We start from the raw sequence: 16,397 nt of genomic DNA, 5'->3' as shown, positions 1-16,397 counted from the left end.
AAAATTTGTATCTGATCAGACTCTTTGGGTGTATACACAACCATACAGACCATGTTTCCTGCTCCCCAAAGGTTTAAGCTTTGCCATTTTCATTTACTGGTTAAAAAACTCAAATATGTTTTAACCAGTTTTTTTTTTTTAAATCAGCAGCTAAAGCAACTTAACCCTGAGGCGTCAATACCATTTATTTAAAAGACTTGCAGCAGTTTCAGCAAAGTCAGAGGGAATAGTTTCTCCTGTTGGTTGTGCTGCAGCTTTTAGATTTTGTAAATAGCGACTTTAACGGCTATTTGAAGGGCTAATATACAAATAGATATACATAGAAATACATAAGCCCACAGCAGTGGTGGAAAGTAACTAAGTACATCAACTCAAGAATTTTTCTGCACTGTATAGTTTTGAGGTACTTGTACTCCACTTGAGTTTATACTTTTGCTCCACTAGATTTCCGAGGCAAATATTCTACTTTTTACTCAACATTTACATCATTACATTACTATTCTTACTATTATAAAACAAAACATTAAAGAATGTTTAAGATGTTTAATGTTTAAGAATGTTAAAGAATGTTTAGAAAATGTGACAACTGTAGATTAATCTACCTCAGCATATATCAAGCAGTTAAAATTAGAATTAAAATGCAATAATGATCCAATATAATAATAATAATAATAATGATATAATATTCACAGAGGGGCACTCTGCATAATGTGAACTTTTACTTTTAATACTTATAATGTATTTTGCTGCCAATACTTTTGTACTTTTAGTGAAGCAACCGTAAAGAGTAGGAGACAGCCAAGCAAACTATTTTCCTGCATACATTGTCTGAAGGGTGAAGGGAATGTTTGCTGGATTCCCATTGCAAATATTCCCCAACCGTAGTTCAGGAAAATTTCAGGAAACATTTCTGGAACATTCTTCGAATGCAGCATAAATGTACATGTACATACAATGTACATGTTACATTTATGCTGCAGGGAATGCTGTCACCTGTTTGCTCGGACAGTACTGGGATGACAGTTTGGCTAATACATTTTGTGTTTTTCAACAATTGTGTTTGCAAGCTCATGCATCTCCACAGTGCAACTGTAGATGCACATATGGTAAAATAATGAATGTGTAGAGCTGTAACATGACACAGTGGCAAAGTCCAGTTCAGTGGCAGCAAGGGGAGAACAGAGTAACTGCACAGTGTTCTCAGTTCACCTGGTGATGGACAAGTACAGCATTTATTGAGTTAGCCTTTTTCTGGGGTTCCTTTAAAAATGTCTTATCTATTTTCTTATGTTACGAATAAATATATCAATATTCAACATGGCTTCCTGGGCTTTTCAGCAAAAATCTGAAGTCAGGAAGAGGACAACAACCCCTAAACACCTGTCACACAGTTAAGTGTCCTTAACAGGAGACCAAGGCTCTTGTAATAGTGAAATAATTTAAATCAATTACCTTATTGCATTCTTTAGCATAATTTGAAACTCAAATCTCCTATGGAAGGGTGCTTTGCTTTACAATTATGAATTTCTTCTGTAGTAGATGATGCTTAATCACCCAGCTCTTGACAGCAATTTCAGGGTGACAGCAGATAAATATGTTGTTTACACAGTGCTTACTCAGTTGATGGACAGCTGAACTTTTGATTACGTTTTAAGTATCCGCCATTTTGATTTCCAAATCTGACAGATTAATTTTTTTTAGCTGCCTGCCGTCTGCTGAAGTACAATTTGGACAGTGTCAATACAGCTCCTCCGCAGGCCAACCACCGTGTAACGGCAGTGTAGCGTTAAATGACACTGCAACCGGGAACGGGTAGTATCTCAAAGCTAGCAACGCAGTTATGAATAGCCAGCTATGGGCCTACGAATGATCTGACAGCCAAAGTCGCCGAGTTGCCGTTCAGCTTGCAGATGACGACCGATAAAATGATGGAGAACAGGTAACGGTCGCGTGTCTTTTGGAGGGGAAATAAACAAAACATGTAACCTAACGTAAAGCCTGTGCGAGCTGACTCGCTGTCAAGTGGTCGGAAGACGGTGACGCTAATCGGGAGGAAATCCACCTAGCCCCGCAGTGATAAATAACTGACCCATGTTAGCTTTTGATCTAAACATCGTTTGCCACCGGTACCGTACTGAAATACTTTAGTAACGTTAGCAACATGAGTGAGACATTGCTAGCGGGCCGGTTTGCTATCTGCATGCAGGGTAAGTGAAAGACACCGTCGTTAAGCGGTGGAAACGAACCGACAGAGGATGTTAACAATAGATAAGCTAACTTAACGTGAAGTTACAATAACTGTATGGATAAGCTAATTAACCCTAATCCACACCGATATGACGGTTACCCTGTTATAACCAGTGTCCATCAATAGCCAACAGTAACCGCCACCAGCTGATCTCAGGACGACAGAGAGGCCTGTCTTAAAGCTGACCATGGTTGTACTATTGTAGGAAATTTAAAATCCATTTCTAGCCGGGGGGAGAGATTGAATTCCTGAAGTTGATAGTCTGAGCTCTAAAACACCTGTTTGTTCAGCTTTGGCATGTTTACTGAAGGGATGGGTACACTAGGGCAGCATACTCAGAGATCGTTAATGTTATGCAATCAATGTTAATGGTGTATAGAAATGAGTAAGTTATGTCCAAGCTTCCTTTTACACTATAAAACGATACATTACTCACTTGTTATAGTGTGTGACTGCTGACTTAGCGGTATCCGATAGCATACCCATTTTTATGCTGTGCCTTATCCGCAATTTAGACAAACATGTTGGCTAGGTGGCAGGTTCACATTGGGAATCAACTATTTCATCAAATGGACAAACGACTAATGGATGATGATCATAAGCCAGTTTTATTAAGATGAATTATTTACTGTATCTGGGATCTCACGTTGTTCAGGGGGATGTAAGGTGTGAAGGTCTCTCCCTTAAAGCCATTGTCCAGTGACAGCTCCTGCTTGCCTCATACAGTGTTCAGTTGTCATCATCACCACACCTAATCTCAAGTTTGCACTTTATAGTAACAGATGTCAACTAATGCCAGACTCAGCAGCCCTACTCCCTGGCTGACACAGCTGTCTTCTTTACAAGTATTACACACATATCGCACACTTATGCTAAATGTCTTTCTGTATGAGATTTGTTTTGGTTGTCATTCTTACTCCAGTCAGTAGTTGCTGATACAACTGTATGTGAGAGGCCATTCTCAAAGCTAGTCGGGTAATGTCAACACACAGATGTGCAGCACTAATTCAATTACAGACGCACTGCTTCCTGCTCTTTACAGAGAGAGAGAGTGCTGACTTCTATTCTTCTTCTGCCTCTAAGGAAGACAGAGAAAATCCTCCTTGAAATGATTCTGTCAACATTTGTTTCTTTTTGTTTTATTTCTCATTTCCAGGTTGAAGACATTCTCTCCTGGTTTTGTGTGTCTGGTGTTGGTATGAGTGAAGCAGGTGTGTTTGCGTCTTCATTGTGTGAATTTGCTAATGCTGATTGATGTCCAGACCATACAATGTCAATAAGGCAAAAGGCTGTTTAGCAAGATCTGACTGAGAGTACCACTCCTTGTCCAAAAGTAAGAACATACGGTGTATTGTATCACAAAATGAATTGTTCTGCACACAGTTAAAAATAGTATCATTCATTAATTTGTAGATGTATGAAACAAAGTCATGATACTGATCCCCATGCCACATCCTCTTTTGGTCAGCAGCTAAGTGTATGTGACGCCGCAACGTCAGCCATGTTTTGGAAGTTTGACTTGCACACGTCTTCTCATCTGGAGGCTTTACTGGACAAGGAGGATGTCACGCTCACTGAGCTCATGGATGAGGAAGATGTGCTGCAGGAGTGCAAGGCTCAGAACAGGAGGTCTGTTTATTGTCAGCTTTAGCATATCAGCAGCACATTAATATAATTACATTTCAGTTCCAGTCATTTCTGATGGTGCTAACTGGTTTGTGTTTTCTCGTCGTTATGGATTTGTAGACTTCTCCTGTTCTTGTGCCAGGACCAGTGCATGCAGGAGCTGGTATTTATGATTACTACAGAGCCCCCTGCTGGTGTAGAGGAGACCAAGCGCTTCAAGTAGGTGCTGTTGTGCAGAATATGCTGATGTAGTATTCTGTACTGTGGTGCACTACATTATATCACTTACCTGCCATTTTGTAGTAGAGCTGAGCGCTTAAATGGTCTCAGATTTGTAAAAAATGTTACTGATCCAACTATATAACCATATCACTGTTAAATCATTGAAAAAAAAAGCAAAACTACTTAATAGCCTTATTGATAATCAACCTATGAAAATCAGGGCAGTCATGTTCCAGAAAATGTTGTTTTTATTCCAGTTTATCGCTCTCAGTGTACTAACGTAGGAAATTAGATATTGATTTTGTTTCTGCTTCGTTTTACTGCCAGGTGTGTTCTCTTCAATTATTACAGGTATCCAAATATAGCATGTGAGCTGTTGACGTGTGATGTGGGAGTGATCAATGATAAGCTGGGTAATGAGGAGCCTCTGTTGGAAACTCTGTATGCCTTCCTGGAGCAGCCGTCCCCACTTAACCCCCTCCTGGCATCTTTCTTCAGCAAGACAATTGGGAACCTCATCACACGGAAGACTGAGCAGGTAACACACACACACACTCACACGGGTAAATCAAAGGGCATACTCAGAGAAGACAGCTATGTTTTTGTGTTGTCATGATTTACCTCAGGAAATGTCTGAGGGGTGCTTACTGCAAGATAATGGAAACTGCTCACTCTGTGAATTACTCGCAGCCAAGATGGTGGTGAAGTTTTAATCCTCTTGAAATGGCAGAATGCAGATGTTCCAACACACAGCAGTGTACGTAGCTCAGCTTTTACTCAGTCAGTGGCGGGGCCTGAGGAAGTCAAGGTCAGCTGGCCTGTCCATCTGAACAGTTTGTTCAATCTTGAGAAACATACCTTGAAAACTGTCCCAAAAGCTGTGACATACATTATTGATTTTCTCGTTCAATTCTGAACACTCCCTGTCCTTGACCATCACTTTGGTCTGTAGCACTTTACTCACTGTACTCAGTTCACTGAAATCACACATACTAAAAAACATATTTTTACACTTACCTCTGCTGGTATCAGGCTATGAGGATATTTCCATTTGATAACTTTAACAACTTAAATGGTTTGCATTAGCTTCAGTTTGTGAATATGTGTGCATACTTGGGTTTAGCTAATGCATTTTTCAGATACAGTATATTGTTGCTAAGTGGTCCTATGAGACTTTCAGTGAGGCAACTCTGAAGACACCAATCTTACCAGAGACAGCCACTTGATACACCTGCTGGTAATGAATTGATTGACACTTATTGTTGGTGACAGGTTTAAAAAGCTCAACCCTGCAGCTAAATGACTACTACACACTGAATAAAGTATAACTGAGATGTGCTGTATATAGAAACTGACAGAGAAGAATTAAAAGAGCATTCTGACTGATTGGTACTTGCATGTGCACAGGATTTGAAATATCAGCCTTTGTATCAGCATGTCTTTCCAGAAACAATATCCCACCTTTTCAGGATAACATTAACAGCTGTTGACAGCGAATTTGCATGTTCTTAATTGTGTGGACAGCAATTTTCGGTTTTATATTTTGTTTCATGGTGTTTCCTCTGTTTTGTTTAGGTGATTAGTTTCCTACGACGGAAGGAGGGATTCCTTTCCTTGGTCCTGAAGCATATTGATACGTCAGCCATGATGGATGTGCTCCTACGACTTATCAGCTGTGTGGAGCCCCCTCTTCTTCGACTTGAGACTCTGACTGTATGAGAGAAATTGACCCACATTCATGCTTTTACAGTTTACACACTGATATTGTGTCCAGTCGTAATGTAGGATTTTGTTTTTTCAACAGTGGCTAAATGAAGAGAAGCTTGCCCAGAGACTCATAGAGCTCATTCACCCTGAGAGAGATGAAGAGGTAGGAGGGCATTTGAATATTTGTATATATGATAAAATTATAAAACGGTTTACAAGAATGAATGTCCATGTGTGTTTGTTTTTTCTGTCACAGAGGCAGTCCAATGCATCTCAGACTTTGTGCGACATCATTCGTCTGAGCAGAGACCAGGCCAATCAGCTCCAAGAGATTTCACAGCCTGACCCCTTGCTGACTGTGCTGGAGTCGTAAGTCAGACAGATCCACACCCACACACAGGTTCACACTCTTTTAAAGGATGTGGAGACCACAATATACTCCATGTGTTTCTACAGGCAGGAGTCTGTGGAGCAGTTGTTGCAGAATATGTTCTCAGGAGAGAGGACTGAGAGCTGTATCGTCAATGGGATACAAGTACTTCTCACATTGCTGGAAATCAGGAGGCCTGTGTGAGTGTGAGACTTGAAAGTAATTTTAAACCGTGTATAAATAACACGGTCTAATTTTGTTTTATAACTATCACTAATGTCATTTTTCATTCTACCACTGGCCTCAATTATATTTCTAAAATTTTACCTAGGTGAAGTTAGTCACATCTCTTTTGTTTGACCATTCTAGCCATCCATTTTCTGTTTTGATATATATGTTTGGTCTGTGTTTATGATAGGGTGGATGGTGTAATGGATGCTCAGGGATTTGAGAGAAGTTACACTATTAACAGCAGCATTTTGTTGGCCATCGAACCACACCTGACACACTTCCATCAGCTACTTCTGGAGCCACCCAAGGTAGATAAACAAAGATTTCCTGCATAAACATAGATGTTGCAGCATTTTTGTTTTTTCATTTTGTTTAAACATTAAAGTGACAAAGTTCAGTGCTTTTAATGGATTATCTTACATTATCCTTTATCAATTACTATACCTGGTTTGTACTAAAGGGACTTTTGATTGGCTTCTTAGTTAATTACTTGCCACATGCAGGATGACATAACAATAACATATAATGCAACTTCATTTCTAGCTTTGTTTGGAGGGGGTATACAGTATTGACATTGCAAAACATAATAAGAAACATTATGTAACAATGCAACCTTTAGACACCAATCTGAGATTCCCTGCACAGCAGTACAATTCATCCAGGTGCCATTCAAACGCATGGGATATGAAAGGTTAGAAAACAAAGTAAGGGCTTTCCCCAAACCAAAACACCCAAGTGCAAGTTCTTTCACTTGCAGAAAATGAGAACATGCTATACTATAAATAATGAGACATTTTAAGTCAGTCCAGAGTTGAGTTTGCTGTGCAGCAGGCCCCTTTGTTCAGTAATTATGTTTGATTGTCTGCTAGACTGTCGTTTCCAAAATTCCTCTCATTCCCTCTATTTGTACATTTATTGGAAGCGTGTCTGTATGATTTGTGCATGTTTAGCGAAATCCTATGCTGACTACTCTGGGTGTGCTGGAGGAGCCACTGGGGAACACACGTCTGCATGTAGCCAGACTAGTCGCCTCTCTGCTGTATACCAGCTCTGCTAGCCATGCAGTCGTAGCACAGGAACTCTGCAGACTCAATACAATGGACCTGCTTCTGGTGAGATGAACAAAAACATCTTTCGCAATTTCAATGTACAATGTTGAGAATGTGACATTTTTTTAAATGACCCTTTAAAATGTAAATATATTTAATGTATTTGTATTTATTTAAACTGTATATGCTTTTTTTTTTCAGGACTTGTTCTTCAAGTACACATGGAACAACTTCCTGCACCTTCAAGTGGAGCTTTGTGTTGCTGCAATCCTCCGGCCCTGTGCCCATGAAATGAGACTTCAGCCTGGCTTTGGATCCCAGGAGAAATTCAAGCTTCATCAGGATGCATCACAAGAGCAGGCTTTGATTGAGACCCCTACATCGGAGACTTCACTCACCCCTGACAACTCTGCACATAACTTAATGGTGACTCATGTAGGTGTTTCTGTATGTGTTTGACGCAAGAGGCTTATGTGGCATTTGATCTACTGGATGGGCCACTGTGGTTGCTCTTTTCTGAATTAAAACAATTGATTGACTCCATGTTTTTCTTTCACAAGTTGTTCCAGCACTGCCACCTTGTCCAGAGGATTCTAGAGGCTTGGGAAGAAAATGATAAAATACAGTAAGGACCTGTGAGATGATGACTCTGTTTTGTTTTTGGTTATGGGCAGAAATGAACAGAAAAAACTGAAGTGTGTTACTTCTGTTTTCAGATCAGAAGGTGGTATGAGAAGAGGGTACATGGGACATCTGACCAGGATTGCCAACACAGTCGTCCACAACCTGGAAAAGGGCCCAGTTCACACACAGATCAGTGGCCTCATTACAGGTGTGTGTGGACTTTAACTCTGCAAAACATTCATACAGGCAGGAAAGTCTTAATAAAAGAAGAAATTGGTGCAAGTGTCACTCAGCTGTAGTATTACTCTTAATGCTGTTGTTCTTTTGTTTTGGATGTAGAGCTGCCAGAAGAATATAGAGGGCGGTGGGAAACCTTTGTGGACCAGACCCTGTCCGAGACCAACAAGAAGAACACCATAGACCTGGTAGACACACACACATGCACATTTACAGTAGCTGTTTATAGTAATACACACATTTAAAACTTAAATTGTTGCATTTGTGGTGATCCTTCCCTGTTTAGGTTGGCACAGGAAACCCGCGTCCTTCCTCAGAGGATGATATGGAGAGCCCCTTTCCGAAAGAACTGACAATACAGCAGGTACACATAAATAAGCGCACACATACAAAAACACTGAGGGTTTCTATTACCAGCTATAGTAAGGTGATCCAACTTTGTGATGTTTGTTTTAGGCCTTTTCAGACTACCAGATTCAGCAGATGACGGCTAACTTTGTGGATCAGTTTGGCTTCAATGATGAGGAGTTTACTGATCACGACGACAGCATTGGGTAAATGAACTGATATTCCTCTCCATTTGTCCGTGTAAAATCGCCAATGTGTGTTGACGGAGCGATTTCTCTGGTTATTGTAGGGCAACGTTTGACCGGATTGCAGAGATAAATATCAACATTGATGGAGGCCAGGACAGTGTGAGTTTATTAACAGTCTTCATACGTCACATAAGTTAATTCACAAATTTGTTCTGCAAAGTTTTCGTATTTCTGTAACTCTTTGGGGCTGTAAATGTCTTAAGGATGCATTAATGATTTTTATGGCCACCAGCGAGCAGAAAAATATCAAAAACAACCTGAAAAAACGGATAGACACAGACACCACATATCTCCATCTTACAGTTGCCTACTTACATATTCCACAGACAGTTTTACCTTTTTGTTCACATAACATTGATTTGATTCAATGCTAACAAAATTAATTCATGTTTAAGTTTTAGCATTCCTCTTAATGTTTTGATGGCATTATTAATATTGATGTACATTGCTAAAACTTTGCCCACCTGTTCTATGCAGGCCAACACAGCTGTGTTTGAGGCCTGTTCCAAGGAGAGGATTCAGCCCTTTGATGATGATGAAGAGGACATCTGGGAGGAGAAAGCGATCAACTATGCAACACAAACCAAGTCCCGGAACAGGTAGACACACAAGCACAAACACAGATGCTCTCAACATTTGGAATGCTTTATTTCAATCAATTTCCCTTGTTAAACCAAACACACTAAAATGGTTTGTTTGTTTCAAGGTTTGGTGGGTCACAGTCCTCCCAGAGCCAAGCAGACAGTAAGGCCTGTGATAGGACGGCAACTTCTGGCACTGAGGTCTCTGACAGAGCAGCCGACTCGGACTCAGACGAAGGAGAGGAGTCCAAAGATGGCCTGGATCCTTTCTCAAGCCAGGGCCAGACTGAGGCAACAAAGAGTGAGACATGTTATATAGTATAGTTATGCTTAATTGTTTTGCTCTATATCTCGGGTCCAAAACAGGTTTTGTGTAAGTGCCTCTTGCAGAGTGTGTATGATGCTGTGTTCATATTCAGGCACTGGCTGGATAGCAGACTTTGGGGAGGTGAACTCGAAGGCACCTGCAGCAGGAGGGGGCTTTGCAGCGTGGGACACTCCAGCCTCCCAACCAGCTGCCACAGATGCAGAGGAGAAAGGGTGGGCCAAGTTCACAGACTTCCAGCCTTTCTGTTGGTGAGTCGGGGAGAGGTCTAAAGATGTGGAGCTTATTTGAGAAATTGCCATAAGTCAAGCATCTTAAAGGTTTGTTTTGATTAAACTATTGTGAAATTATATAGTACTCATCACTTTGCAATACTTTTTTTTTTAGTAATTACAGAAATGCATACTGAGGACTAATAAAGAAATTATGATGACAATTAATTGAGGATAGATTGTATTTGAACAAAAGCCCCAGCATAATAATTTTGTTACATTGAAAGAATTGAAGTGAAAAAGCCAAACACTCATAGATACATTACACCTTGGTAATTTAGAAAATATATCATAAACTTTGCTTGCATCACAAAGCCAGAATCTCAGATGAAGAAGTTGAAGAAGATATTTGTGCAGAACTGGTGACTTTCCCAGTTAATTGTTTTTCCATGAGAATGCATTGAAAGAATATTCCTAGGTACAGGCAACCATAGACACACAATATAATGAGAAAAATGTACCTATGAATTTAAATAACTATGTACTGATAGTGCGTTATATATTCCCAGCTCTGAAACTGGCCCCAGATGCAGTTCTCCAGTGGACTCGGAGCTTAGCGGATCAGATAACACCAAACCAAACCAGAACCGTAAGTTGCTGCAGCATGACTATTAACTAGGAATGGTAAAAATGAAAGCATGTCATTTGTGTACAGTGCCTGTTCAACCTAATACGATCAGACAATGTCTTTTCACTCTCTTCAGCATGTGTGTGGAGTGTGTGTGTGGCAAGAAAAGCTCCACTGGTGGCATCAGACAGCTCTTCCTCCAGCAGCTCTGACAGCGACGAGGAAGAAGGCAAGACGGAGTCTACATCCAGTGAGACGGTCACCACAGAGACCATCACCACTGGTGCTGGCAAAGAGACCATCCGGCTCACCGTGGACGCTAAAAATGAGAGGGCAGTCTTCACCAGGTACACATGATCACAAACAAATGAAGGACAGGCTCTATCTCAGTGGTGCGATGTGCCCCCGTTCCCTCTCCTATTGTACTTCCATGCTTTTATAGAGCCTTCCTTTCCCTTTCCCCTCCAAGCTTTTTCCCCGCACAATTTTACTTCCACCTTCGCTGTTTTTCTTCTGATATCGTCCTCCTCCTGTCTGTTCCCTCCTATCTCCCCTTGACTCCAGAGTATTCAGACCAGCAGTCAGACGGTATGTTGTGCTTGAGGTCTTTCACTCTGGAGTGTGGAATGCTTTCCTGAAGTTGTATGAAGGATTTAAAAGGCCATCAGAAGCACAAATGTGCCACATGTTTTTTTTTGCTTGTTGCGTTTAACACAACTTATAGTAACAATCCTTTGTGCCATAGTTAAGGCCAAGCCTAATTCATAAAAAAATTTACTAACCCACAGTTGGTGACTTGAGAACCTGCAGGTCCCTATGCCCAGCTCATCCCATATTCTCAACTTGACTCTGTGATACCCAAACTCCATTGGTCTCAATGACGACACCCAGCATGAAACGTTCCTGTCAGCATTTTAGAAATCAAGTGGTTGGGGTGTCGTGTGGCGTAGTGGTCTAAGCAGGCGCCCCATGTGCAGAGGCTACAGTCCTCGCTGCAGTCGGCCCCGGTTCGAATCCTGCATCGGATGGCCCTTTACTGCATGTCATTCCCCCTCTCTCTGCCTCCCTTTTTCCTGTCTCTCTATACTATACTATCCAATAAAGGCATTAAAAAAAAAAAAAAAGGCCCCAAAAAATATACTTAAAAAAAAAAAAAAAAATGTTTCCCTTACATAGGCAATTACACCAAAAACTGGGAGAAGTGTATGATTACTCATCGTGGTTATATGATACAGACAATTCTTGTCTCAGTCCTAAAATTGACAAGACTCGAGTTGATATGATTCATTTTCTTTCAGAGCAACCACACTACTAACAGTTTATCAGATAGCATGCTATGAACAAAAAGTTGCTACCAATCCAACATATCAACTTTCTAACAAATCAATACATTAGCAAGTTACTAACAAACAGTGCATTTGTGAGCATGATACATTTAAATAGATCCTACTTGGAATTTGAGAGTAACTACATTTGAACAAACCCTGCAAACTTTGTGCCTAACTGAGTTTGATTTTGGTCAGTCACAGCCTGCTATGTCTTAGCAGTACAAGAACAATGGATACACGGGTTGCTGTGCACACTGGACATGGTAATGACCAGTGTGGACTGAGTTGAAAACTTACAACTGTGGTGCAGTTCAGCCAGTAGCAGCCTCCTGAATCTGTACTTAGGCTCCATGATTTCAGTTCAGGTGAGAATCCCCTGGCATCATTCTACTTGGTTTATTTGTGTTTTTTGTAGTGAAGCGGTTAAGGTGCCAATAGAGGGGCTCTCTGTGAAAGACAAAGGGAAAGGCGATGAGAAACAACAACATGGAGACTGTCCCAACCCAACTACTGCCAGTCCATCTAACCAGTCGACTGCTGTCACACAGTAAGTGTGTGTCTGTGTGATTATATGTTCATGTACCTGAATTAAGTAGGGGAAACATCACCACACAAGACAAATACTTCAAATCCCTGGTAAAGCACCTCTCATTAACGAGTCCTATTACAAGACTCTACAAGGCATTTCTGACCTCTCAAACACAGGTGTAATGTACAGCTCAGATCCTTGGCAGATAAAACTAGACTTATCTGAATTTTGTCCTTTATTTTTTTACCTTACAGAGAGACGGAGCCCTCTACTAATGGACCGGCCTAACAATGCGGTACAGGGACACACACACACGCTTATCACCAGTCCATTCAACAAACAGCCATGCCACCTTTGCTTCCTATTAGCAGCTCTTCAAAGCCGTTTTTTGTGTCCGAAGATCCTTAATGTCAAACAGCCCTTAACAGTATGTATGTTGTATGCCACAAATCTACACATGGGCTATTGATGTCTCTTCTGTACCTCATGACATAATTAAATCAGATCCGCTTAAAGGAGAATGTATGTTTTAAAGAACATTTCATTGTGCAAGACCCCCAAAGCTAAATTGTGTCACACACAAACTATTTCTACATGTAACGTTTCGATTGAACCTAGGATAGTAAAACACAATTGCTTGTTGTGATGAGCAGAGGTGACACTGAGTGTCTGCGTGCCAGCTGGTGCACTTTAATCTAAAGAAAAACAAACACATCAGTCTGAAATTTGAATCGTTTATTAAATTCAGCATCAGAATTTCAGATTGTTTGAGCATGTCTGCTCTCTGGGCATTAAGTCACAGCCCAGTGAATTTTTCTAGCACAGCATTTCATGTTTACACTTTAGTAAAGAATACTGTATTCAAATAATCAGCCAAGATTACAAAAGCCAAGATGCTTGCAAAGCTAGCTGCCATTTAGTCTTCAGCATTTCAATGTACATGCCAGGCAGACAGTTTATTAGTGCAAATGCGTGAGTGACAATAGTTTGGCTTTTTTTTCAAACATCCAGTCCAAGTCTCAGTCCAAGTAAGATTTCTTTGCTTTTATCATGTGGAACATTAATGCTCTCTTTTTGTTGATTTGGAGCATGAAGTCTCACTTTCTCCTCAAACCTCTGACAGATTCATGTAGTTTAGAGGTGTGTGTGTGCGTGTGTTTGTGTGTGTGTGTGCGTGCGTTTGTGTGTGCGTATGTATGTGTGTATGTGTGTGTGTGTGTGTGCGTGTGTGCGTGTGTGTGTGTGTGTGTGAGTGTGTGAGCTCTGCCTAAGGTACAGAGTGCATTCTCAGGTCAAAGGAGAGGTATGCAGATACAAAGAAAGCACACCTGTGTAACACACACACAACACACACACACACACACACATACACACTGTGATATGCACAAGTGTACACACAACCATATCTGTACATGCGCCAAAAAAAAAAAATCCCTGCGAGACACAGTGATGTGCACATACCAATTCATATCACCCTCAGAGCTGTTTAAATGTAATATTGTGAAATTTGAACCTGTATTAGGTTGTGACTATTCTTGGTAATATGTAAGCGTAATATAAATGTAAACAGTATATATAAACATTATATCTATTTTTGGAATAAATCCAATGTATGGAAAGGCGATTTTTTTGCAGGTTGCAACGTGTGTATTGTATGTGTGTTGTACTGTTGAAATGAGGCAATAATGATGTCTGTGTTTCGATTAATAGCCCAGCATCAGTTCCTGTTCCTCTGCTACATGCTTCCTACATGGAGGTTTGGAGGTGTGTGTGTGTGTGTGTGTGTGTGTGTGTGTGTGTGTCTGTGTCTGTGTGTGTGAGAATGTGAATCTGCAGTTCGTCTTCCGTATTAGTTACTTAAAGGATCATTCCGGTTTATTATAACTTGGGTCTTTTGTTAGTCACAAACTACCAGGTTAACCAATCTTATTGGGATAAGAAAATGAAGGTGAACATTAAAATAATACAAAACTGTCCTTTGTAAACATTCATCACAGTTGAGACCAATATACTGCTTCAACTTTTATCTTTTATCATATAATTTGTGAGCACATATAGTACTTTTCCTATGTAATGAGGGATTATTATCAACTAGAGATATCTTTGGGTTTTGGACTGTTGGTCAGACAAAACGATATATTTCATTTCAATTATGGTGGACGTTTTTCCATTATTTCCTGCAGTTTATAGACCAAACAATGAATCAATTAATCCAAAAAAATATTTGTCAGATTAAAGCTGCCCTGTGGAGTTTTTTCTTGTAAACAAACAAAAGTTAAGTTTACATTCAGTGTTGCTCAGTAAAATGCACTGTGTTTATGTTGTAGTTAAGTTGTAATAAACCAAAATGATCCTTTAAGTCTGCGTGTGCCCATCATGCTTTACTTTATCTTTCTCCTCGTCTCTCTCTTTCTCAGGGCAGGAGTTGACTTTAATTGCATATATGCCTACGGAACGATTTACATAGATTGTTGTATTTATTTTAAAAGCACTTTTTCAAGAAGCACTTTTTGTTTGTATTTGGTGGTGCCGAGGGCCACCATATTATTCCCTACTCAGAGAGGTGGGAAAGTTTGACAAGTGGATCATGTAGATACTTTAGATATATCTTTTCTTCAATGCTTTCAGCCAAAGTGTGTCTTCCCACCAGTGTACAACTGGGTTTCATTATGTGTGAAGTAGCATCCTTTCTCACAATGGTCTTACAGGTCTAGATTTATCTAAAGCAATCTTTCCATGTGTTTTTCTTCTGTAGTCATGTGATGGAGTTATCAGCAGTAGGAGAGGATGCCACATGTTTTAAAAAAAGAAAAAAAAAGACTGAAGATTCATCTTAGATCACACAATTTTTGCTTTTATCTGTTAGACGCTTTGAGCTGTTTAAAGTGGAGCTGTACAGAGAGTTAGGATTGGTTTCAGTCAGGGTTGGAGAAGAAAAACAGGGCTGTTTTTTTTTTTGTCAGGGTTATGTACAGGGTCAGAATGTGTCATCCCGTCTATTGTCAGACCTAAGCACTGCATCTGACCCTTACCTGTGTGTGTGTGTGTGTGTGTGTGTGTGTGTGTGTGTGTGTGTGTGTGTGTGTGTGTGTGTGTGGATTTCCTTCACCTTGAGAGTGTGGTGCGTGTGCAGTGTAGCTACGGGTATGGTGTGATGTTATGCATAATGGCATGAGGTACAATACAGTCATCTTTAAGTGCCATTAAGTTTGCACATTAGCCTCATTCACCTCATTTTGCTGTATTGAACAGTGTGTTTCCACAACTTTAATTGAGAGACAATGGATGATAAGTTTTTACTTCATCCCATTGTTACTTACACTGAGGCCATTTCAAAATCTTTCTCACATTATAGCTTATTACATTAGTTTGTGTGTGTGTGTGCGTGCATAGGGGAAGTGGTGTGAAAGACAGCTGTGTTATAAAATGCCTTTTTTGTAAAGTGGACTGATGCTGGTGTTTTTTTTTTTGTTTGTTTTGTTTTCTTCATTTAGAGAGTAATGTGTCTGTTACCTGTTGTCAATTTAGCTTGTACATTCAGATATGAACCTAATAAATGTCAGACAAAGATGACTGCCTGTGATTGTCTCACACATACACAACACACACACACACACACACACACACACACACATACAGAACAAACACAGAGACAGGACTTGGTCTTTGGAGTATGTTTACCTTAGGGGCAGGTGAGCTTGTGGATTATGTTGCTTCCTGATCCTCACGGTGTGTCTCCTACAAATGTGAGCCACACTCACAGTGAATGCTACACCCTCACACCATCTCGCCCAGTTCAAACATAGACCTGCCTGTCACATAGAGCTTACTGTGCTGCAGGGGGATATAAAATGAGTTTGGGTGACAATGGGGGAGGAGCTGAA

At 40.4% G+C, this 16,397-nt stretch overlaps 1 protein-coding gene across 7 annotated transcripts; it reads left to right on the top strand.

The window, feature by feature from the left end:
- The first annotated feature begins 1,650 nt into the window (after window positions 1-1,650).
- ppp6r2b (protein phosphatase 6, regulatory subunit 2b) lies at window positions 1,651-16,083 on the top strand. 7 transcript variants are annotated; one of them, XM_087173385.1, is made up of 26 exons: window positions 1,651-1,939; window positions 3,405-3,581; window positions 3,720-3,877; window positions 3,995-4,093; window positions 4,424-4,634; window positions 5,672-5,809; window positions 5,901-5,966; window positions 6,060-6,172; window positions 6,260-6,373; window positions 6,592-6,712; window positions 7,355-7,516; window positions 7,655-7,879; window positions 8,014-8,078; window positions 8,170-8,285; window positions 8,417-8,502; window positions 8,601-8,678; window positions 8,771-8,868; window positions 8,952-9,009; window positions 9,388-9,509; window positions 9,617-9,792; window positions 9,911-10,067; window positions 10,598-10,677; window positions 10,793-11,003; window positions 11,221-11,244; window positions 12,400-12,531; window positions 12,768-16,083. In XM_087173385.1, the coding sequence occupies exons 3-26, from the start codon at window positions 3,750-3,752 to the stop codon at window positions 12,799-12,801; spliced, it is 2,814 nt and encodes a 937-aa protein (XP_087029511.1). In that variant the 5' UTR covers window positions 1,651-1,939; window positions 3,405-3,581; window positions 3,720-3,749; the 3' UTR covers window positions 12,802-16,083. The 7 variants fall into 7 exon arrangements, 6 of the variants coding, with proteins under 6 accessions (XP_087029511.1, XP_087029508.1, XP_087029509.1 ...); XM_087173382.1 differs by having other exon boundaries at window positions 7,655-7,888; XM_087173383.1 differs by having other exon boundaries at window positions 3,717-3,877; window positions 7,655-7,888.
- The last annotated feature ends 314 nt before the right edge of the window (window positions 16,084-16,397 follow it).

The sequence above is a fragment of the Seriola lalandi genome, unplaced genomic scaffold (assembly GCF_002814215.2).
Source record: "Seriola lalandi dorsalis isolate HSWRI2012SDOR001 ecotype SW California unplaced genomic scaffold, Sedor1 jcf7180002054188, whole genome shotgun sequence".
Lineage (NCBI taxonomy): Eukaryota > Metazoa > Chordata > Actinopteri > Carangiformes > Carangidae > Seriola > Seriola lalandi.
This window is presented reverse-complemented; position numbering and strand designations above follow the sequence as displayed.